At 48.1% G+C, this 23,154-nt stretch overlaps 1 protein-coding gene across 3 annotated transcripts in view; it reads left to right on the top strand.

Annotated features, from left to right (window-relative positions):
• Window positions 1-23,154, top strand: part of LOC123509380 (stress response protein NST1-like) — a 56,918-nt gene that overhangs the window by 16,419 nt on the left and 17,345 nt on the right. For 2 of the 3 annotated variants that reach the window (XM_045263653.1, XM_045263652.1), the window contains exons 1-2: window positions 10,555-10,707; window positions 11,098-11,306. In XM_045263653.1, the coding sequence (XP_045119588.1) occupies window positions 11,231-11,306 (76 nt within the window). In that variant the 5' untranslated portion in view covers window positions 10,555-10,707; window positions 11,098-11,230. Of the gene's footprint in view, window positions 1-886; window positions 930-10,554; window positions 10,708-11,097; window positions 11,307-23,154 lie in introns of those variants that run through there. The other variant, XM_045263654.1, reaches the window with a different exon arrangement.

Genomic DNA, 23,154 nt, shown 5'->3' with positions numbered 1-23,154 from the left:
GACGCCGTACGCTGATAACCCCTTGCAACATTGATCCCTGGTACTTAGTTCCCGATGATGATCAATGGTTGACAAGGCCCTCTCCAAACACAGCCCGTCACAGGTCGAGAGTAGTAGTAGTGACCGTTCACTCTGGGCTATCTGTGCGTGTATGCAGTGTAGTGTAGTATGTATGTAAACACAGTGTGGAGTCAAAAAGGTGGTGCGGCAGCCTTGCCTGGCGCTTTCAAGAGAGGCAGCAGTCAATCAGGCCCCAGCTCCGTACAACCACTGTAAAAGTGCACTTCCCTTTAAAGGGCGCCGCACACTGTATGGTTACCCCCTGCAGCGGTGACCCCTGGTACCTTAAATCCCGATGAGGGTCACCTACTGTCAGGGCTCTTAGGAATAGTAGTAGAAGAGGAGGAAGAATGAAGAGAAGGAAGAGGAGGAAGAAGATGGGTAAAGAGGAATGGAAGAGGAGGAAGAAGAGTGTTTTAGGAAGGGTGGAGAAAGAGTGAAGAGAAGTAAGAAGAGGGGTAAAGAGGAATGGAAGAGGAGGAACAAGAAGGGTTAGGAGGAGCGAAAGAGAAAAGAGGAGGAGGAGGAGGAGGAAGAAGAAAGGTAAGGAAGGGGAGTAGTAGAGGGGAGAGGCGAAGATAATGATAGTAGAGGGAAAATTGGCATGGAAGTTATAATAGAGGTGAACTGAGCTGTGTATAGGTATCAAAGGGTTATTTTTATCTATCTATCTATTAGTGGCTGCGTATTTTAGTTATTTTGCTTTTATTTGTCTATCTACTTCAGTAACTATTTATTTATTAGTCACTTTGCCTATCTATCTATCTATTTGTCTATTTCAGTGACTATTTTTATTTCAGTGGCTAATATTTTCCCCTCTTTTCAGGTCACTCCAGACTCCAAGATGACTCCCACTAAGAGCAACGAGCGTGAGTACCCCTTGTTTCCCTTCACTCACCCCTCATTCCCCTCACTCATGTCATTCAATCACCTCTTTCCCCTCGCTATGTCATTCAATCAAGTATCACCTCATTCCCTTCATTGTCATGTCATTCCACCTCTTTTTTTCCCTCGTCATTCCCCTCGTTATTGGATCAAATCACTTGTTTTCCCCTCGTTAATGTGTCGAATCATCTGTTTCTCTCGTCAAGTCATTCCCCTCGTTGTCATCTCACCTATACTATTTTCCCCTCAGTGTCATTTCACCTATTTTCCCCTCGTTAACATGTCATCTCACCTATATTTTTTCCCCTCGTTAATGTCACTTCACATTTTTTCCCTCTTTAATGTCATCGCACCTGTTTTTCCCCTCATGTCATTCCTCTCGTTGATGTCATGTTTTCCCCTCGTTAATGTGCTATATCAACTGTCTTTCCCCTCGTCAATTAGTCATACTCTTGACCTGTCTTAAATGACCTTTGCTTCCCCTCGTTTGTCTGTCATTCCCCTTGTTTATCTCATACTTCTTTCTTTCTTTCTTTCTTTCTTTCTCTTTTTTCTTTCTTTCTTTCTTTCTTTCTTTCTTTCTTTCTTTCTTTCTTTCTTTCTTTCCTTCCTTCCTTCCTTCCTTCCTTTTTTTTTTTTTTTTTTTCTTTCTTACCTCCCTCACTCTTCTCATTTTCTTTCATTTTCTCATTTACCTCCCTTCTTCCCTTCATCCCTCCCTCCCTCTGTTCTCTCATTTTCTTTCATTTTCTCATTTACCTGCTTCCTTCCCTCCCTCCTTCCTTCCTCCTTCCCTTCTTTATTTTCTGTTTCCATTCACGTTTTTTTTTTTTTTTATTAATCTCATAATTAATTTCATAACTTCCATTGATTATCCTTATTTTTTCATTTATTATTGTCATTTATCAGTTTTCTTCATTATTTATTCTGTTTCGTTCCTCTCACCTGTTCTTTCGTACCTGCTTCTGAAAATTCCTGCTTTGTGTGTGTGTGTGTGTGTGTGTGTGTGTGTGTGGGAAGGAGAGGGGAAAAGAGGGGGAGGGGTAAAAGTGAGTCATGCAGGTGTTTTGATCTGCAGGTGAGGGGAGGTAATTCTGATTTGTGGAGGGCATTTAGAGGGGAAAGGAAGGAAAGGGGAGAGGTAGAGGGCCTTCACCTACCCTACATTTCCCCTTTCCTTGTTTACAGAGGGGAAAGGCAATGACATGAGGGGAAACTCCATTACCTGTAACGTTTCCCCTCTTTTGTGTAGAGAAAGGAGTAAGGAAAGGGAGAGAAATGGGGAAGAGGAAGAGGGGAAAAGGAAGGTATGGAAAAGGGGACGTAAGGGAGAGAAACTTGGGGAAAATGGACAATAAATTAGAGGGGAAAAAGAGGGAAGGAAAGAAGGGTGTTTCTTTTCCTCTTTTCCTTTTCCTCTTATCCCCTCAGGAAAGGAAAGAAGGGAAAATGGTGTTTACATTCCTCTCTCTCTCTCTCTCTCTCTCTCTCTCTCTCTCTCTCTCTCTCTCTCTCTCTCTCTCTCTCTCTCTCTCTCTCTCTCTCTCTCTCTCTCTCTCTCTCTCTCTCATATCTTTTCCTGCTTTTCCTCGTCTAAATTCATTACCGTTAACCACCACCACCTCCTCCTCCTCCTCCTCCTCCTCCTCCTCCTCCTCCTCCTCCTCCTCCTCCTCCTCCTCCTCCTCCTCCTCCTCCTCCTCCTCAAGGTGGGGAGGCATAAGGAGGAAAGGAGGTGAGGGTGTATTGATCCCCTTCCCCAACTCTCCTCCTCCTCCTCCTCCTCCTCCTCCTCCTCCTCCTCCTCCTCCGTTGCTAGGATGGAGGAGGAAGAATTTTAATAAAGCTTATATTTTTAGGTATTTTTCTTCTTTCTTCCTTCTTCTTTCTTCTTCTTCTTCTTCTTCTTCTTCTTTTCTTCTTTCTTCTTCTTCTTCTTCTTCTTCTTCTTCTTCTTCTTATTCTTGTCAATATCACTTTTCTTCTTCTTTCTTCTTTCTTCTTCTTCTTCTTCTTCTTCTTCTTTTCATATACTTGTCAATATCTTCTTCTTCTTCTTCTTCTTCTTCTTCTTCTTCTTCTTCTTCTTCTTCTTCTTCTTCTTCTTCTTCTTCTTCTTCTTCTTCTTCTTCTTCTTTATCTTCTTCTTCTTCTTCTTCTTCTTCTTCTTCTTCTTCTTCTTCTTCTTCTTCTTCTTCTTCTTCTTCTTCTTCTTGTCAATATCACTTTTTTCTTTCTTCTGTTCTTCTTCTTCTCTTTCTTATTAACTTGTATTACCTCCTCCTCCTCCTCCTCCTCCTCCTCCTACGAGTGTGATTGTTATATTTGTTCGTTTGTTTGTTTGTTTGTGTTTCAAGTTTTCTTGTTACCACCTGTTTTGAGCGGCTTAAGAGGAGGAGGAGGAGGAGGAGGAGGAGGAGGAGAGGAAGAAGGGGAAGGGAGCTATGCGTGTCATGTTACTCTCCATTCTCCTCCTCCTCCTCCTCCTCCTCTTCATTTTGTTGTTGTTTTGTGCTTCTTGTTGTTCTTGTTCGTTCTTGTTCATCATGTTCTTTCATTCATTCTCTCTCTCTCTCTCTCTCTCTCTCTCTCTCTCTCTCTCTCTCTCTCTCTCTCTCTCTCTCTCTCTCTCTCTCTCTCTCTCTCTCTCTCTCTCTCTCTCTCTCTCTCTCGTAATTGGATTTATTGTAATGTGTTTCCGCAAGTGAGTAGATTATATATATTCTTTATTCTTTATTTTTATTTTTCCATTTTAATACAGTGTGGTGCCCGTTATTGTGATGTTTGTTTTGATTTTTTTTATTTTTATTCTTTTTCTTCGTATTATTATTACTATTGTCGCTTTCTTTTCTTTTCTTTTTTCAGTCTTTTTTCTTATTACTATTGTCATTCATACCACCACTACTACTACTACTACTACTACTACTACTACTACTACTACTACTACTACTACTACTACTACTACTACTACTACTACCACTACCACCACCACTTCCACTTCCCAACTTCCGTATGGCATTTAGACCAAGTTATTGTGGGGAATTAAAGCTAGTTAGAGAGAGAGAGAGAGAGAGAGAGAGAGAGAGAGAGAGAGAGATCTGGGTCAGCTGGTTATGGAAAGCTGTCTGAAGGGAGTTACACTGATGAGGAGGAGGAGGAGGAGGAGATGATAAAGGCAGGAGGAAGATAAAAGAAGACAAGAAGGTTAGCAGGAGGAAAAAGGGAGAAGTGATGGAGGAGGAGGAGGAGGAGGAGGAGGAGGAAGAAGAAGAGATGGAGGAGGAGGAGGGAGGAAAAATGACATGTTAAAAAGTGAGGAGGGGAGGAAGAAGAGTAAGATGAGGAAGAGGAAGTGATGGAGGAGGAGGAGGAGGAGGAGGAGGAGGAGGAAAACAGTACATGGTGGTGGTAATGAGAGGGGAAAAAGTGAATCTTCCATTTTCACACTCAGATAGTGGAAATAATCTCTCTCTCTCTCTCTCTCTCTCTCTCTCTCTCTCTCTCTCTCTCTCTCTCTCTCTCTCTCTCTCTCTCTCTCTCTCTCTCTCTCTCTCTCTCTCTCTCTCTCGTCTCCCCTCGCCTCCCCTTAACTCCTTGTTGTCTCATCTTTCCTAACACTCAATCTCTCACGCCTTTCCTCACCTTTTCCCCTCACCATGTTTCTCCTTTCCTTTACCCCTCACCATGTTTCCCCTCTTTTCCCCTCGCCGTTTCCCTTCTTACCTTACTGTTTTCCTCGTTTTCCTTTTCCTTCATCCTTTTTTGTTGATTTTATTTCATACATTTGAATTTTCCCCTTTTTTTGTATTTTTCTTTCTTTTTCCCTCTTAGTGTCTTTTCGCCTTTCCTCTCTCATCTCTATTTTTCTTTGTTTTCCCCTCTCTTTTTCCCTCATTTTGGTGTTTATCGATGTTCATGTTTCCCCCTCACTTCCTCTTTCCTCCTCTTTTCCCCTCTTTGTGATATTACCTTTCTTCTCATCTCCTCCTCCTCCTCCTCCTCCTCCTCCTCCTCCTCCTCCTCCTCCTCCTCCTCCTCCTCCTCCTCCTCACTGCCTTTTCTTCCTACTCCTCCCCTCTCTCCCCTCTCTATTACCCACTGGTTTTCCCCTCTTCCCTCGCTGGTTTCTCTTTAGTTTCTGAGGGTTTGTGACTCACTCCTCCTCCTCCTCCTCCTCCTCCTCGTTTAACAAGAGAATTTTTTATATTTTTTTTACATTTTTCATTTGTTTATAAGAGCGAGTCTCTCTCTCTCTCTCTCTCTCTCTCTCTCTCTCTCTCTCTCTCTCTCTCTCTCTCTCTCTCTCTCTCTCTCTCTCTCTCGTCCGTGAGGAGTTCGGGAAGAGGAAGGGAGAAGCAGGAGCAGACAAGAGAGAGAGAGAGAGAAGAAGAATGACTCACCAGACAGCCTAAAGTCACCTGGTTGATGCACAGTCTCTCTCTCTCTCTCTCTCTCTCTCTCTCTCTCTCTCTCTCTCTCTCTCTCTCTCTCTCTCTCTCTCTCTCTCTCTCTCTCTCTCTCTCTCTCTCTCTCTCTCTCTCTCTCTCTCTCTCTCTCTTCCCTTTCCTCTTCCCTCTTCCCTATTCCACCTCTTCTATCCTCACCTATCTCCCCCCTTTCTTCTCTTCTCCCTCAATCACGTGTGGCAGGTGCCGGCTTGAGAAAGAGGGGAAGGAGGAGTGAGGGGAAGAGTGGCGGCCACCTGGCGTCACCTGAGGGCCAGACTGGTGCCACTGGGTCTGTAGCAATGCTGAAGTCTTCCCTTCACTCTCCCCTCACTCCCTCCCCTTACTCCTTTCCCTCTCTCCCTCATTCCCTCTTTTGTACTGTCCTCTTCCACCTCTTATATTCTTCCTATTCCCTTTTCTTTGATATTTTCCTCTTCGTTTCCCCTTTCTTCCCCTCTCCTGTATCGTCCCCTTTCACCTCTACCCTTTTTGTTCTTTGTTTTCTTTTCCCTATTGTCTTCCCCTCTTTCAGTTCCTTATTTCAAATCCATACCTCCCTTTTTCCCCTCACTGTCTGTCCCCTCTTTCCTTCTATCCTCTGTTCTTCCTCTTCTTTCCCCTTACCGTCTCCTCCGTCTAACCTCTCTTCTGTCATCCTCCCCTCTGTTCCCCCATCTTCTCCCTCCCATTCCCCTCTCTTCCCCTCCAACTGCCCTCTCTTCCCCTCCCCTCCTCTTCTCACCCCTTACTCTTGCTGTATTTGGATGCCGTGTTGAGGTTATGACCGGCCGCTCCTCCTCCTCCTCCTCCTCCTAATGATTGGTTTACATATTCATTGACTCAGTTTTCCCCTTTTTAGTGTAGGCCTATTATTGTTGTTGTTGTTGGTGGTATTTTTCGTGTTTTTTTTATTGATTTATTTTATTATTATTATTATTTTTATTTATTTATTTATTTATTTATTTATTTATTTTTTTTTTTTTTTTTTCTACTCTGGAAAGGATTACATGTACACTTTCTTCAACTTGATTTCTCGTGGTAACTTAAATCTAACCTAACTAACCCTGCCTTGCCTGACCTTGCCTTGCCTTGCCTAACCTGACCTTGCCTTGCCTTACCTTGCCTTGCCTTGCCTTGCCTGACCTGACCTGACCTGACCTGACCTTGCCTTGCCTTGCCTTGCCTTGCCTTGCCTTGCCTTGCCTAACCTAACCTAACCTAACCTAGTCTAATCTAATCTAATCTAACATAACTTTACTACTACTACTACTACTACTACTACTACTACTACTACTACTACTACTACTACTACTATCACCACGTTGTGTAGGTGTTGTCAGGCAGGTGTGAATCTGGACAGGTGTCGTGTATGCAGGTTAATTTGTTTCCCTCCTTTGTTTCCAGTCACAATACCTCCCCTTTTTCCTCCTCTCCCTCCCTCCCTCCCTCACTCTACACACCTGCCTCTTTGCCTTACATAACTCGACTCGTTTTTTCCCCTCTAGTGTCCCTTTCTTCCTCTTCTTCCCCTCTTGTTTCATTCTTTTTCCCCTCTCTCCCGTTCTATTTTCCTTCCCTTTTCCCTCTTTTCCCTTTGTTTTCCTTCCCTTTCCTGTTTTCCTTCTTATATTCCCCTTTTCCCTCTATTTCCCTTTCTCTCCTTTCCATCTTTCCTGTTTTTCCTCCTTTTCTCACCTTTTCTCAACCTTCTTTCCCCTCTTTTCCCCCCTCGTTCTCAACCTTTTCCCTCCCGTTCCCCACTGTCTCCTTTTTTCCCCTTTTTCCTTTTTCCCTCAGTAGCCAGCCAGCCAGCGCCCCAGTGACCTACGGGAAGAGCGCGCCGTGTTTAGTGGGAGAGGTGGTTTTGGGTGGCGAGGGGAGGTCTGGAGAGGGGACGTGGGGTGGTGGTTAATTTCCATAACCAGGCGAGAGGAAACTGGGGGGAGGTGAAACACGAGTATGGCTGTTGCTGGGATGTGGGTTGGGGGTTAGTTGAGGAGGAGGAGGAGGAGGAGGAGGAGGAGGGAGTAGTACTTTAAGGAATTTTACTTAAGGTTTTGTTGGGTGGTGGTGGTGGTGGTGGTGGTGGTGTATTTGGGCATTTCAGTGGAGAATTTGAGGAAAGATAGTGAGGAGGAGGAAAGGATGAAGAGAAGTATTGAGAGAGAGAGATGGAGGGGAGAAAGTGACTGGCAAGGAAGAATAGGGGAGAAAACTAACTAATCTGTCATTGAAGGGGAGGAGAGGGGAGGAGGAAAGGTTAGCAATGAGGGGAAATAGGATGGGGAGATTGAGGAGGGCAGGAGTGTGGGGGACGTGAAGGAGATGTACTGTTTACGTAGGGGGGAGGTAGGAAGGAGGGGAGTGTGAAGAGGGAAAGTAGAGAGAGGAGAGACAAGGATGTAAATAGGAGCAAGAGGAAGGAGGAAAATATTGATAAGAGAGATAAGAAAAGGGAAGAGGGATAGAAAACAAAGAAGAATAGGTCATGGAAATAAGAGAAGGGATAGAGATAGGATAGTGGATGAGGATAGAGAAAAATAGGTAATAATATTGAGATAAAGGGGAAAGGGGATAGAGAAGGAAGGTTAGAATGTAGGAATGAGGAAAAAGATAGGAAATAGAGTAGTAGATAAGGAAGGGGAAATTTAGGGAGTGTAGAACAAAGGTAAGGAAAATTGTGGTTGTGGTGGTGATGGTGGTGACATATTGTGGTGGTTGTGGTGGTGATGTTGGTGACAAAGTTGTGATGGTGGTGGTGGTGGTGGTGACAAAGTTGTGATGGTGGTGGTGGTGGTGGTGACAAAGTTGTGGTGGTGGTGGTGACAAAGTTGTGATGGTGGTGGTGGTGGTGACAAAGTTGTGATGGTGGTGGTGGTGGTGACAAAGTTGTGATGATGGTGGTGGTTGTGACAAAGTTGTGGTGGTGGTTGTGACAAGTTCTAATGGTGGTGGAGAAATTGTGATGATGGTGACAAGTGGTGATGAAGTTATGATAGTGGTGACGCAGGAGTAGATAGGCATATGCACAGAGCCGCCACGTGTAGGCCTAGTGTTTCTACTGTCTCTCCCTTCATGTTCTTATCTAACTACTGAGAAACAAGGCTGCTGGTGGTGGTGGTGGTGGTCGCGCCGGTGGGTCAGGAGGCTGGTGGCGGTGGTGGTGGTGGGGATTGTGTTGGCACGGCTTTAAGTCTCCTCGTGGTGTTGTGGCGGCGGCGGCAGCGGTGTATGTGGTGGTGGATGGGTGGGTAGGGCAAGGTTCGGACCCACGTGGGCATACCGACACCTAGTCCCGCCCCCGAGCCGCCTAGCCCCGCCCCGCCCCGACCCCTGCCCCAGCCTGCCCCGCCGTGGAGCAGACCGGCGGCGGTGGCGATGTCTCGTATTGATTGTCTGACAGACTCCTCCACGCGCACACGCCAGACACACACACACACACACACACACACACACACACACACACACACACACACACACACACACACACACACACTCACTGATGGGGAGGAAACAAACAGTAAAGGGTCTGTTGTTATCTTCGCCCCTTGGGGAGGAAAAGGAGAGAGCACAGTGGGGAGGACAAAGGATTGAAATGCCTCCCCATCTCCCTTCCTTCCTTCCTACCTGTCCCTTCTTCCTTCTGTTCTTCCTTCTGTCTTTTCTTGTCCTTCCTATCTCCTTCATTGTCCTCTCTATGCCCTTTCTTCCATTCCTTTCCCTCCTATCCATCTATCTCACTCACTCACTCACTCCGTTCCTCATTACTCTCTAAAGACTCAGTGATACCCTCAGGCGCCACACACACACACACACACACACACACACACACACACACACACACACACACACACACACACACACACACACACACACGTCGTCATGAGTATCGACCATAACATCCACTTCAGCACTTCAGGCACGAGGAGGAGAAGGAGGAGGAGGAGTAGGAGTAGAGGGGGAAAGAAGGGAGATCTGCTGGTAACTTGTGGCCCAGGGAATAGGAAGAGGGGGGGGGGAGGAATGGGCAGAGGGCATTACCTGAGTGCTAGAGGAAGACGAAGAAGAAAAAGAAAAAATAGAGGAGGAGAAAGAGGATATAATGAGTAAACTGAAGTGTCAAGCTGTGTGTGTGTGTGTGTCGGTGGGTGTGTGTGTCAGTCAGTGTACAGCTTGGCAGGACAAATACTAGTACACTACCCCCTCCCCTCTCCCCTCCCCCGCCGTGAACATTGTGTACAGTCCGCTGGTGGTCTGGGAGGGGTGGTGGGGAGAGCGGCAGAGGCAGGGCGGCGGTATGAATCACTCGGAGGACCGTGGGTGGGGACGGGGCTGGGCTGGGCTGAGCGGGGCGGGGCGGGGCTGCCTGGCTGGGAACGGTACGGTGCAGGGAGTGACGTAACAGTGGCGCATAGGAGGCCTGGGGGTCGTGGCTGTGGTCATGGTAGCCCCCCGGTGCGTGGCGGCGCCTGCCGGGGGGTGCGGGGTGGGGCGGGGCTGGGTTGGGTTGGGGTCAGAAGGGCATGGGGTATTGTGGGGTGGTTGCTTGTGTGTGGTGGGAAGGAGGGAATTGTTAGGGGCTTGTTTGCTGTGGTGGTGATGTGGTTGTTGGTTATGTTATTGTGTTGGTGGAGCTGGTGACGTGGTGGTAATGTTGGTTGTCGGTGGTGGTGGTGTGTTTGTGTTGGTGTTTGTTTTATTTTGAGGTGAAGGGGTCAGTGGTGGGCGCCGTGAGTGGCCTTGGTGGGTTAGTGGATCTGTGGATGGACTGATGGTGGTGGTGGATTAGTGGTGGTGATGGTGGTGGTGGGTCCGCAGGGCATTGAGGTGCCGGCTTGTGCTGCACGGGCCAATTACAGCAGGTGAACCTCGTGCCACTGTGTGGTGGCACGGGCGGCACGGCACGGCCCGGGCCTGAGTCACCGTGGTGGGGGAGATGCATTCCCTTTGGTGGGGTGTTTACGGTTTAGCGGCGGCGGCGGCACCGAGCCGTGGCGAGAAGCACCGTGCCGGCGTGAGATCACTAGCAGCAGCAGCAACAACAACAACAGCAACAGCAACAGCAACATCACCGCCAACAAAAACAAGAAAATCAAAAGCAGCAGCAGCAGGAGGGGAAGGAAGGAGCAGGAGGGTTGGAATCGCGCAGGCCCCAACCACACCCAGGCGCGCAGGCCCCAACCACACCCAGGCGACGAGCACAGCAGCGGCAGACCCAGCAGCCAGTCAGCCAGTGTCGTCCAAGCCCCCGCACTGCCGCCACCACCAGCCGCTCACACCACAGCGCCACACTCACCGCCCTCCTCAGTCAGCGGTGAGGACACAGCCACACGGGACACAACACTGCCTTCCGCGGCGCCCACGCCCACGCCCACGTCCCCTTCTCAGTGATAGTGTCAACACTCATTGTACACCCAGCCCCTTCAACTCCATCACCACCACCACCACCTGGCCTGACAGCCACGTGACCCGGCCAGGTCACCTGAAGGGATTGCCCCCGCACCCCCTCCCTGGGTTGTTGGTGTCCGCTGGCACCCCCTGTGGCACTGGTGGGTGCTGGCATTAGTGCTTCCCCCCTCCCCCTCAACCGTGCCGGGTGGAGGCGTGGGCGCCGCGGGGGACTGTTGACACACTGCTGGTGGTTGTCTGCCCCGCCCCCTGGCCTGCCTGCCTATCCCCCTCACTGACTCCCTTTGGCCCGCAGCGACGACACCTTCCGGAGGCCAGCGTTGGGGCCTTGATGGTGTAGAGCAGACCACCCACAGCCCCCCAGCAGCAGCCCCTCGGCTCCCGTCACAGCCCCTCGTCACTTCCTCCAGCAAGACCCCACCGCCGCCATGATAATCGGCCTTGTGCGAGACTCCTTCCTCCGCTGCTTCTGCCAGACCTGCTCCGTCAACTCGGCGCTGCCAGGTCAGACAGGAGGCACTGCTGGTCTCGCCCCCACCTACCCTCCCACCCACCCGTCCATTTGCCCGTCCGTCTGTCATTCGGTGTACCCGCGCCTGGGTCTATCTGACTCCCTGTCACGGGGAAAACACACACACACACACACACACACACACACACACACACACACACACACACACACACACACACACACACTGTTGGTGATCACTTCCCCATTCACAAGACGTGGTTATCAGGTTCACGTTTTCTGTGAGCCCCGCCCGCCGCCCACTCACGCCTGAGATGGGCGGCACAGTGGTGGTGGCTGCCGCATCGTCGCCCGTGCCGCCCATCGATCGCCCCGCGCGTCGTCAAGGCCGATGTTCCCGCCCCATCGCGGCCAACCGCCGCCCCTGCTGCCGCGGCTCGCTGCGGCATCTTGCCCGCCGCGGCGGGGGCGGCACACACCTGGGCGGCAGGTGCGTACCCCATGCCCCCCGCCGGGCAGGGTCACAGGGGTCAGTGTGGCGCCTGGCGGGACAGTGTGTGGTGCAGCACGTGTGGCGTGATGGTTGGCGGGGTGACAGGGCAGGGTGTGTAACGGGAAGGGTTGAGTGATGGGTCAAGGTGTGGTGGTGACGTGACGTGACGTGCCTGGTGACGGGGAGAGGAATGCAGTGGTGAGAGTGACAGGTGTGAAGGTGAAGAATGAGGAAGCAGATTTGATAGAGGGAGAGGCAGGTGGCAGATGGTGTGGGTTGGTGTGTGAGGGAGTTGTGGTGTGATGTGGGGAGAGAGGGAAGGAAGACATGGGAAGGCAGTGGTAGTGGTAGTGATGGTGCGTATCAAGGAAACAGGGATGTTGGGATGTCCAGGATGGTGTGGTGTGGGTGAGGCGGAGTTTGCCTGACAGGAACGCGTAAATACCTGTCACGGTGTAGGGAGACAGGTGTCCTCGCTGGCCCGTACTGTGCTTCCCGGCGTCTTGTGTTTCCCTCGCCCCGCAGCCCTCATACCCCGCACCGCACCGCACCGCACTGCACTTTACCAAAAAATTACTAATAATTGGCCTCAGGTGTTTTCTTTACATATACGAATGAAGGATGAGCTTATTGTTTATCTAACTGTAAATATTTTGCATTTAATTCACTGCGGAGAAAATTTTAACTTGTCGAAATGAATTGAAATCGACAAAAATCCTCAATTTTAAGTTACTGCTTTTTGAGAGAGAGAGAGAGAGAGAGAGAGAGAGAGAGAGAGAGTCATCACCTTGCTCACACACACACACACATCATCTCTCTGCGGTTTGATTTCCCGGTACAAGAATGCATGACAGGAATGTGCAGGAAACTATACTACGCTTTCATCCAGCCAGCCTTCCCACCCCGACCTCCGCCCCCCGCCCCCCTCACCGCCACGGCCTCCTGCACCACCCGCCACCCGCCCTTCCATGATCCTCCTCCTCCTCCTCCTCCTTCTGCTGTGTCCTCTTCCTTCAGCCATCCGTCAGTCTGTCACTCACTCACTCAGATGTACCGGCTGGCTGATGACAGAAGGGACGGAGGGAGGAGGGGGAGGAGGAATGCGTGAGGCAGTGTGATGAGTCAGTGTTTCTTCTACTACTACTACTACTACTACTAAAGAAAGTGAGATGACTTGTCTAGTAGAACAGTAGTAGTAGTAGCAGTATAGAAGGAGTAGTAGTAGTAATAGTACGAATGAATGATTGATAGTACGTATTATCCCAGGAAAAAAAAGGATGCACGCAACACTAGCTTAGACACACACACACACACACACACACACACACACACACACACACACACACACACACACACACACACACACACACACACTTCCTGATCACAATACATTCATGAATTCTTGGTAGTGGTGATGGTGATGGTGATGGCTGGTTCTGTGTGTGTGTGAGAGAGAGAGAGAGAGAGAGAGAGAGAGTGGACGTGAAGGAAGGAATAGAATGAAAGAAAGAAAGAAGTGAAGAGATAGAAGCTAGATTAGAGAAGGAGGTGATGAAGGTGAAAGCAGCAGCAGTGGTGGTGGTGGTGGTGGTGATGGTGGTGACTTACTGTGGTCTTTTGGGGCAAGAAATGTGTGGTGTAAACTTCTCTTCTCTTCTCTTCTCTTCTCTTCTCTTCTCTTCTTCCTCCATTATATTTTCTGCTTCTCTTTATTTTATTCTATTCTTGGTATTCCTCTCTCATCTTTCATTTCCGTCATTTTCATCTTCATTATCCTCATTTTCATCTCCATTATCCTCCTCCTCCTCCTCCTTCTCCTCCTCCTCCTCCTCCTCCTCCTCCTCCTCCTCCTCCTCTTCTAGTATCTTCTAGTATGTTCTAATCCTTTTGTAATCCTCCTTCAACATAATTTTACTCCTCCTCCTCCTCCTCCTCCTCCTCCTCCTCCTCCTCCTCCTCCTCCTCGTGTCTTTCATCCAATTAACGACTTATTATATTCTTTCCTTCCACCAGAAAAATCCTCCCTCAATTCTACTGGAAGAGGAGGAGGAGGAGGAGGAGGGGAGGGTGAGTGTGAGGGTGAATAGGGTTATGTAAAAGAGGTGAAAGGGGACAAATAGAGCCTGTTGCCAACCCCTCTCTCTCTCTCTCTCTCTCTCTCTCTCTCTCTCTCTCTCTCTCTCTCTCTCTCTCTCTCTCTCTCTCTCTCTCTCTCTCTCTCTCTCTCTCTCTCTCTCTCTCTCTCTCTCTCTCTCTCTCTCTCCTCTCCACCTTTTCCACACTCCACCTCTCCTCTCCTCTTTTTCCTTTATCCACTCTCCTTCACCTCTCCTCTTTTCCCTCTCCCCTTTCCCCTCCCCCTCTCTCCTCTCCCCGAACCACTTCACATCTCAAGTTCTTCCTCCCTACTCCTCCTCCTCCTCCTCCTCCTCCTCTCCCATTAGAGTATCATTCCATGGGGAGGTGAAATGGAGGAGGAGGAGGAGGAGGAGGAGTAGGAGAAGATCAGTGTTTTAGAAAATGGTATTGTGTTTGTGTTTTATTTTTTTATTTTTTTATTTTTGTTTTTCTCGTATTTAGTTTTTTTTCTCTTTTGTGATTTTCTTCTCTTTTTCCTTTTTTTTCTTATTTTCTCTCCATCTACACTTCATTTCTTCATCTTGGTTATCTTTCCTTTTTTCTTCCTTTTCTTATTTTCTCTCCATGTTCACTTCTCCATTTTCTATTCCCTCCTCTTCCTCCTGCAGTGTATCCATGAGAGAGAGAGAGAGAGAGAGAGAGAGATTGTACGTGACTGGGAAAGGAGATCAAATTTTCTCTCCACACCTGAGGGAAAAGACAAGTGCTTCTCTCTCTCTCTCTCTCTCTCTCTCTCTCTCTCTCTCTCTCTCTCTCTCTCTCTCTCTCTCTCTCTCTCTCTCTCTCTCTCTCTCTCTCTCTCTCTCTCTCTCTCTCTCTCTCTCTCTCTCTCTCTCTCTCCTCACCCTTCCTCTTACCTTCCTCTTGAATTCTCCCCGACCATGAGGTAAGGTTCCCCTCCTCCTCCTCCTCCTCCTCCTGTTTTTGTCGTTGTTGTTGTGGTGGTGGTGGTGGTTTAATGTGACTGTGTAAAGCTTGTGTATCGATCTCTCTCTCTCTCTCTCTCTGTGTGTGTGTGTGTGTGTGTGTGTGTGTGTGTGTAATTCACCTGCTGGTCACCCAGCAGGTAGGACTGAGACCACAACACACTCCACATACCGGGAAAGCGAGGCCACAATCCCTCGAGTTACACCCCGTATCAATTTACTGCTAGGTGAACAGGGGCCACACATTAAGAGGCTTGCCCATTTGCCTCGCCGCTTTCCAGGACTCGAACCAGGGCCCTCTCGGTTGTGAGTCGAGCGTGCTAACTACTACACTATAGTGTGTGTGTGTGTGTGTGTGTGTGTGTGTGTGTGTGTGTGTGTGTGTGTGTGTGTGTGTGTGTGTGTTCTAAGTGTTTTCAGTTCCTTGTCCTTGTCACACTTCCATACCAACACCGCTACATGATACTCAGCACCACCACCACCACCTGTACTACTACTACTACTATTACTACTACTGCCGCCGCCACCACCACCACATCGTGACCTTCGCAATGCTTAAATATATCGCGTGTACTCTTCCGTGAGAGAGAGAGAGAGAGAGAGAGAGATTTACCTGTGCCATTGATTGCAAGTCACGATGCTGTTGGTGATGATGTGATGGTTTTACTAGTAAGACTACTACTACTACTACTACTACTACTGCTACTACTACTACTAAATTTGTCAACCAAGAACTCTAATTTCTACTTCGCGATTCTCTTTGTGTGTGCGTGCGTGCGTGCGTGTGCGTGTGTACCCATCATGTGCGTGTCCACAATATTGACTTAAGTGTACGTACATACATGAGTGTAAGTGTATGGGTGTGTGTGTGTGTGTGTGTGTGTGTGTGTGTGTGTGTGTGTGTGTGTGTAATTAGAAGTTGTACGTTTCTTGCCATGACCTGAATTGTAAGTGGAATAGAGAGAGGGGAGAGAGGGGTTACAAGACGAAAAGTGGGAGTGGCGAGGGGAGGAAGGGACGGAATGAGGGGAAGGGGAAGAGAAGTTCATGATATGCAGGAGTGTTGGGGAGAGTGAGGGTAAGGGAGGGAGGGTGAGGGGAAGGTGGGGATGAGGGGAGCTGGCGCCTACCTGGTGGCTTGGTATTGACCAGGGGTAGAGGCCTCACCTGCTGCAGTCTGCTCACCTGTGCTGTCTGTCTGTCTGTCTGTCTTGCACCTCACCTCACCTGGCTTACCTTCTCTTTTCTCCTCTTCACTCACCTCACCTTACGTTACCTCATCTCACCTTACCTTACCTTCCTAACCTCACCTTACCTTCCTAACCTCACCTTACCCTCACCTCACCTCACCTCATTCTCATCTTACCTGACCTTACTTCATTTCCCCTCACTTTACCTTACCTTACCTTTTCCTCTTCTTTTCTTTCCTTCCCTCTTCTTCTCTTCTCCTATCCTCTTACTTTCTCTTCCTATTCTCTTCACTTCACTATTTTCTCCTCACCCTCTCCTTCAATTCTTTTCTATCTTCCTTTTCCTTCATTTAACATTTCTTTCACTCTTCCTCTTTCTTTCTGCATTAACATGTCTCTCCTCTTGCCTTTTCTTTTTCTTTCATTTTTTCTCCCTTTTCTGTATCCTCTTCCTTCTCTTCTTTTTCTTGTCTTTCTTTCATCATCCTCTGTTCTTTGTCTTCCCTTCCCTTCTTCCTATTTTTTTCTTCGTATCAGGTTCCTCCTATCTTCCTTTCTTTATCCTTCATTTCTCTCACCTGCATTGTCTTCTATTTTATTTATCTTCCTCACCTCTCCTCCTTCTTCTCCTATTATTGTATTTCTCTTATTTATCTTTCATTTGCATTATTATCTTCCTCCTCCTCCTCCTCCTCCTCCTCCTCCTCCTCCTCCTCCTCCAGTCAATCCCGGTGACTCAGCCGACTCCTTGGCGCCGCACGTGACTCAAGCAGACAGTAGTGGCGGTGCAGAGGGGTCGTGGTGGGTGAGGGGAGGGGAAGTGGTGTTGAGGAGCGCTGAGGGGAAGGAAAGGGAGGGGACGCAGAGGAAGGAAGGGGACGAGATCGGGGTGTGTTTGATTGTGGCTCTTACGTGTGTGTGTGTGTGTGTGTTGTAAAGTTTTTATTTTATTTTTTTTTCCGTTTTTATTTGTTCTTTATATTAGATATTTTTTGGCTTTGTAATCTTTATTTTTGGTACTACTACTACTACTACTACTACTACTACTACTACTACTACTACTACTACTACTACTACCCATCCCTGCCATTTTTACTGCTAATTTTACTACTGCTATAACTGCTTTTACTGCACCATTACCTGCTTCACTACTACTACTACTACTACTACTACTACTACTACTACTACTACTGGGTATAAATTATGAATACGTATTGCCACCACCTCTATAATCACACACACACACACACACACACACACACACACACACACACACACACACACACACACACACACACACATTCGGTTCGGATCATTTTGCTTTTAGGGGTAGGAAGAGGAGAAGGAGAAGGGAGAAGAAAGAGGGAACGATAGAGAGGAAGGGAAAGAATGAAGGGAACAAGAGAATAAAGAGAAAGAAAAACTGGAATAAGCAAAGAGGAAGCTAATGGAGGGGATGGAGGAGAGGGAAAAATAATGAAGGAAAGAGAATAATTAAGAGAACAGGTTGATTAAAAGAAAATGGATATAAAGGAGAAAAAGGAGAAGGAGAAAGAATGGAGAAGAATATAAGAAATCGAGAAATAAAGATGTGAATATTGAAGAAAAGGAAGAAAATAAGAATGTGGAGGAATAGAAACTAAAGGAAGAAGAGGAGGAGGAGGAGGAGGAGGAGGAGGAGGAGTGGGTGGGAGAATAGAAGGAAGACAATTAAGGTGGTTCGTTAAAGTTTCACTACATGGAGGAGGGATGGAAGGAAGATAAGAGGGAAGAAGAGGAGGAGGAGGAAGAGGAGGAGGAGGAAGAGGAGAAATGATGATGACTAATGAAGGAGGAGGAAGATATGAAAGAGATAAATAGTTTTCACTTGTCTTCATGAAATTGCTTTTGATATTAAGAAATGCCTTCGATTATTCTATTAACTCCCCTCTTTCCCCTCTCCTTCCCCTGAGCCCATCACCTTGTCTAGGCAGAAGGTGCTAGAAGGGAGAGTGAGGGGAAGTAAAGTTGGGGGTAAGGAAGAGGGGAAAGGAGGGGAATTGGGGAAAAGGTTAGGTTTATGGGTTTTTACGATGACTGGAGGAGGAGGAAGAGGGGAAGGCAAGGGTAGGGTGGGGAAAGAGAGGGGAGAGGAAGGGTGGTTTAGAAGTGGAGTGAGGAAAGTGGAAGAAAGTAGGAAAAGTGGAGGAGGGGAAGGAAAGATGGAGAAATGAGATGGAAAAGAGGGGGAAGAGAGGGAAGAAGTGGAGGAAAGGAGATGATGGAGAAAAAGGAGAAGTAAGAATAGTGATGATAAAAGAATGAAAGAAAGAACGGAAGGAAAGCTCTCTCTCTCTCTCTCTCTCTCTCTCTCTCTCTCTCTCTCTCTCTCTCTCTCTCTCTCTCTCTCTCTCTCTCTCTCTCTCTCTGGAATAGTAAGTGAAACGTGGAATGCTGACACCGTAGACTATTTCACCAGCCAGACTCGTCACTTTTCATCTTCGTTTCTGGTTTCAATTCCTTTCATTCATTCCTTCTTTCAATATTTTGTTTTGCTCTGTGCCTTTCTCTTCTATTCTCTTCTCTCTCCTATCTCCTCTCCTCTCTTCTCTTTTCTTTTTCTTCTTTCTCTTCTTTCTCTTCTCTTCTCTTCTCTTTTCTTCTTTTCTCTCTTTCTCTCTCTCTCTCTCCTCTTCTCTCCTCTCTCCCTCTCTTCTTCTCTCTCTCTCTCTCTCTCCCTCTCTCTCTCCCCTCTCTCTCTCCTCTCCCTCTCTCTCCTCTCTCCTCTCCTCTCTCTCTCTCTCTCTCTCTCTCTCTCTCTCTCTCTCTCTCTCTCTCTCTCTCTCTCTCTCTCTCTCTCTCTCTCTCTCTCTCCTCATTCCTCGTTTTTCTTCCATTTTTTCTTTTTCTTCCCTTTGTTCCCCTTTTCCTCTTTTTTCTCATTTAAAATTTTTCTTTCTTTCCTCTTTCCTTTCTTAATTTTTCCTTGTTTTCCCTTTTCCCCTCTTCCCCTCGCTTCATCCTCCTCTCCTTTCTCTTTACCTCTTCCTCATCTCTCCTCTCGTCTCCTTTCTCTCCCTCTCCCTCTCTCCTCTCTCCTCTCCCCTCTCCCTCTCTCCCTCTCCCCTCTGTTTATATCCCAGGGTGAGTAGTAACGGGAGTAATGTGAGGGGATGATCCAGTGGGGAGAATGAATTGGTCTGTAAAATGTTGAAGGTGAGGGGAAAATATTTGGGGGTGTGAGGGGAGTAGTGCTTCAGTGACGGTTGGGAAATTTGCAACGACTACTATGCATTTTTTTTCTATTTCCCCTCTTAACTCATCGCTCGTTCCCTCCCCTCTTTTTTTCCCCTCTTTCCCCTCTTTGCTGCTATTTTTTTTCTTGTAACCATCTGGATTTTTTTTTTTTGTTGATTTTTGTGAATTTTTCCCCTCTGTTTCCATTTTCATTTTTTCCCTACCTAGACTTTTATTTCCTATTCTTCCTTTCCACTCTCTTCTTTTCGTTCCAACATTTTTATTAATTTTTCCCCTCTTGCTCGTCTTCCGTGAGTTTTCCCCTCGTCCTCCCATTTCCCCCCTTTCCTTTGGCTTCCCTACCCTCCTCTCCCTTTCTTTTCCCCTTCTTCTCCCTTACCTCATCCTCTTCCTCCCCTCACAATCCTCCCAGTATATCGCCTTTATCTTCTTACTTTCCCTCCCTTTCCCCTCTCCCCATCCCTTCTCAAGTTCCTTTGTCATCTCTCCTCTCTCTCTCTCTCTCTCTCTCTCTCTCTCTCTCTCTCTCTCTCTCTCTCTCTCTCTCTCTCTCTCTCTCTCTCTCTCTCTCTCTCTCTTTCCTTTCTCTTTCCCTCTTTACTCTCATCCTTACATTTCCCCTCTTTTCCTCCTCCTTTCCCATCTTCCTCCTTTCTCACCTCCCCTCACCTTACGTTACCTAACCTAACACACACACACACACACACACACACACACACACACACACACACACACACACACACACATCGATCTCTCCCCTCAGTCTCCTCGGCGCCTGTCTTCTATTATACATTTATTTTTCCCCTCACTCCGTCACCCTCAGGAGTCGCGGATCGCCGGCCTGCATTGCGGTGTCTGAAGGGAGGCCGAGGGGAAAAGGATGAGGGGTGGGGGTGGGAGGTTGGAGGTGTTTAGAAGTTGAGGACTGGAGGTGAGGGGAGAAGTTGGAGAGAGGTGAGGACTGTGAGGGAATATTTAAGATGAGGTGAGGGTACTGAAGGTGAATGAGAGAGAGAGAGAGAGAGAGAGAGAGAGAGGGAGGGAGTCTATCAATATCTCTCCCTATTCAGCTGTTGCACGATACCCTCCCTTTCCCCTCATTTCCCCTCTTACCTCACCTCTCCATCTCTTTCCTTCCTTACTTTTTTTTCCTTCTGTTAACTTAAATTTCTTCCCTCATTTTCCCCGCAGTCAATCCCTATTTCCCCTCACTTTCCATCTCTTTTCCCTTCCCCTTCTCCCCTCTTCCATTTCCTTATCTTCCTTTCCTCTACTCATTCCCCTTTCTTTCCTCTTCCCCTTTATCGTATCCATTTCCTTATTCCTTTTTCTTCCATTCCCCTCTTCTCCCCTCATTTTTCCCCTCAAGCTTTTCTATCCCTCCAACTCAAACATTTATTTTCTCCTCCCCACCCCTCCTCTCCCCTCTCCCCCATTTCCCCTCAGTATCCGTTTCCCCTCAATAGGTGTAAATGATACCAATTTTTACCTTTGCTGGCCCACACATACCTGAGCTTAATTGGCAACGAGGGGAAAGGTAACACTTAGCTACGTAATGACTGAGGGGAAACGGGGGGGTGTGGAAGTGAGGGGAATAGGAGATGGGAGTTGCATTTTGTGGTCGTGATGGGGAAAAGTGAGGGGTTATAGAGAAAGTAAGATGAAGAGGAAGATATTAAGTTTAGAGGGGAAAGAGGTGCAGAAAATAGGGGAAAGGAAAGTGAAAGGGGAAACTGAGGGGACACAAGTGATGGCTTAGTGAAAGGTGACAGGGGAGAGGGTGGTGGAAAGAGAGATGGATGAGGGGAAGGGTAAGAGCAAGATGAATGAGGGGAAGTGAGGGGAAAGGGGAGATATTAGGTAACCAAGAGTCCGGAGACCAAACCTTTACCGACCCCTTGAGAGAGAGAGAGAGAGAGAGAGAGAGAGAGAATATGAGGGGTCACAGGATAGGTATAAGAAAGGGGAGAGGGGAAATCTGACTAAAGGGAAACATTTATGGAAAGAGGGGAAGGAAACAAGGGGAAAAAGATGGGGAGGTGAGGGGAAGTGTTTGTAGTTGAGGAATGGGAGGGAGGGGAAGGATCTCGAAAGCAGTGAAGGAAGGGGAAGAGGAGAGGGAGGTGAGGGGAGAGGCGGAGGAAAGGAGGAATGAGTGAGGGAAAATACAGTGTTGACTTTCTTCCCTTTCCTTTTCTCTCCTTCTTTCTTACCCCACACGTCAACTCCCCTCTTATTCTCCCCTCTCTCTCTCTCTCTCTCTCTCTCTCTCTCTCTCTCTCTCTCTCTCTCTCTCTCTCTCTCTCTCTCTCTCTCTCCCATCTCTCACAGTTATCACAAGCATTTAAATTGAGTTTTCAAAAGGGACACGTCACGGTGATGGGAATAAAAGACGCCCATTTCTTTCCCCTCACTTTTTTCCCCTTTTTCTCGTTTTCCCCTCGAATTTCCGTTTTTCAGGAATGAGATTTGGCTTCGTTTATTTTTCTGTCTGTGTGTTTGTTTGTTGGTTAGCGTGTTTGCAGCTCTTGTTGACTCCACACACACACACACACACACACACACACACACACACACACACACACACACACACACACACACACACACACACACACACGTCTAGACAGGAAGGAATGGAGCTGGTTTGATATTCTCTCTCTCTCTCTCTCTCTCTCTCTCTCTCTCTCTCTCTCTCTCTCTCTCTCTCTCTCTCTCTCTCTCTCTCTCTCTCTCTCTCTCTCTCTCTCTCTCTCTCTCTCTCTCTCTCTCTCTCTCTCTCTCTCTCATCTCCTCCTTCTCCTCTCCTCTCCTCCCCTCCTACTCTTCTCTCTTTTATCTCCTCCTCCTCCTCCTCCTCCTCCTCCTCCTCCTCCTCCTCCTCCTGGTTACATGGTTTAAATTGTCTGTCCACATCTCTTCTGTGACGTGTGGAGGAGGAGGAGGTGGTGGTGGTGGTGGTTGCGAATATAGTGGAGGAAAAAGAAGGAAGAAAGAGACGGAGGAGGAGGTGGAGTAGGATGGATGGATTGGAGAAGTAGTGATGGTGGTGGTGGTGGTGGTAACTAGTGTGTTCGGTACCACCACCACCACCACCACCGTATTGATCTGACAGCCATGCACACACCACAGGGGCGCGGCTCTCTCTCTCTCTCTCTCTCTCTCTCTCTCTCTCTCTCTCTCTCTCTCTCTCTCTCTCTCTCTCTCTCTCTCTCTCTCTCTCTCTCTCTCTCTCTCTCTCTCTCTCTCTCTCTCTCTCTCTCTCTCTCTCTCTCTCTCTCTCTCCTCCTCCTCCTCCTCCTCCTCCTCCTCCTCCTCCTCCTCCTCCTCCTCCTCCTTGTCCCTTCTGACCTTTCTCTTCCTTCCTTCCTTCTTTCCTTCCTTCCTTCCGTTATCTCACCTCTTTTCTACTTCTCAATCCTATGCCCTTGTTTTATTTTCCCTTCCCTTCCCTCTTCTGTTTTCCTTCTTTTTTTTCTTACTCCTATTCTTTTCATTTTCCCCTTTTTCTCTTCCTGTTTTCTTTCCCCTTTTCTTCCTCTCTTCCCCCTCCTTCCCCTTCCCCTTTATTTCTTATTTTTACCTTTCACATTTCTTCCCTCTCCTCCCTCCTCCCTCTCACCTTTCCTCCTTTGTTTCCCCTCGTGGTGTTTCCCCTCAGGGTTCTATTAGGAGAAATGTGTGGGCGGTGAGGGCGGTGGTCTAGTGAGGCATTGACCGCCCTCTCCTCCCCCTCCTCCTCCTCCTCCTCCTCCTCCTCCTCCTCCTCCTCCTCCTCCTCCTCCTCTATAGGCTGGTCACGTCTTCCTATAATTTTGGTAGTTTAGCCCTCCTCTCCCCTCACTTCCCCTCCACTCTCCCCTCTCCCCTCTTCTCTCCCCTCTCCCCTCTCCTCTTCCCC

Source organism: Portunus trituberculatus, chromosome 27, assembly GCF_017591435.1.
Source record: "Portunus trituberculatus isolate SZX2019 chromosome 27, ASM1759143v1, whole genome shotgun sequence".
In the NCBI taxonomy this organism is placed as follows: domain Eukaryota; kingdom Metazoa; phylum Arthropoda; class Malacostraca; order Decapoda; family Portunidae; genus Portunus; species Portunus trituberculatus.
The sequence above is the reverse complement of the archived record's forward strand: the minus strand, read 5'-3'. Positions and strand labels throughout refer to the sequence as shown.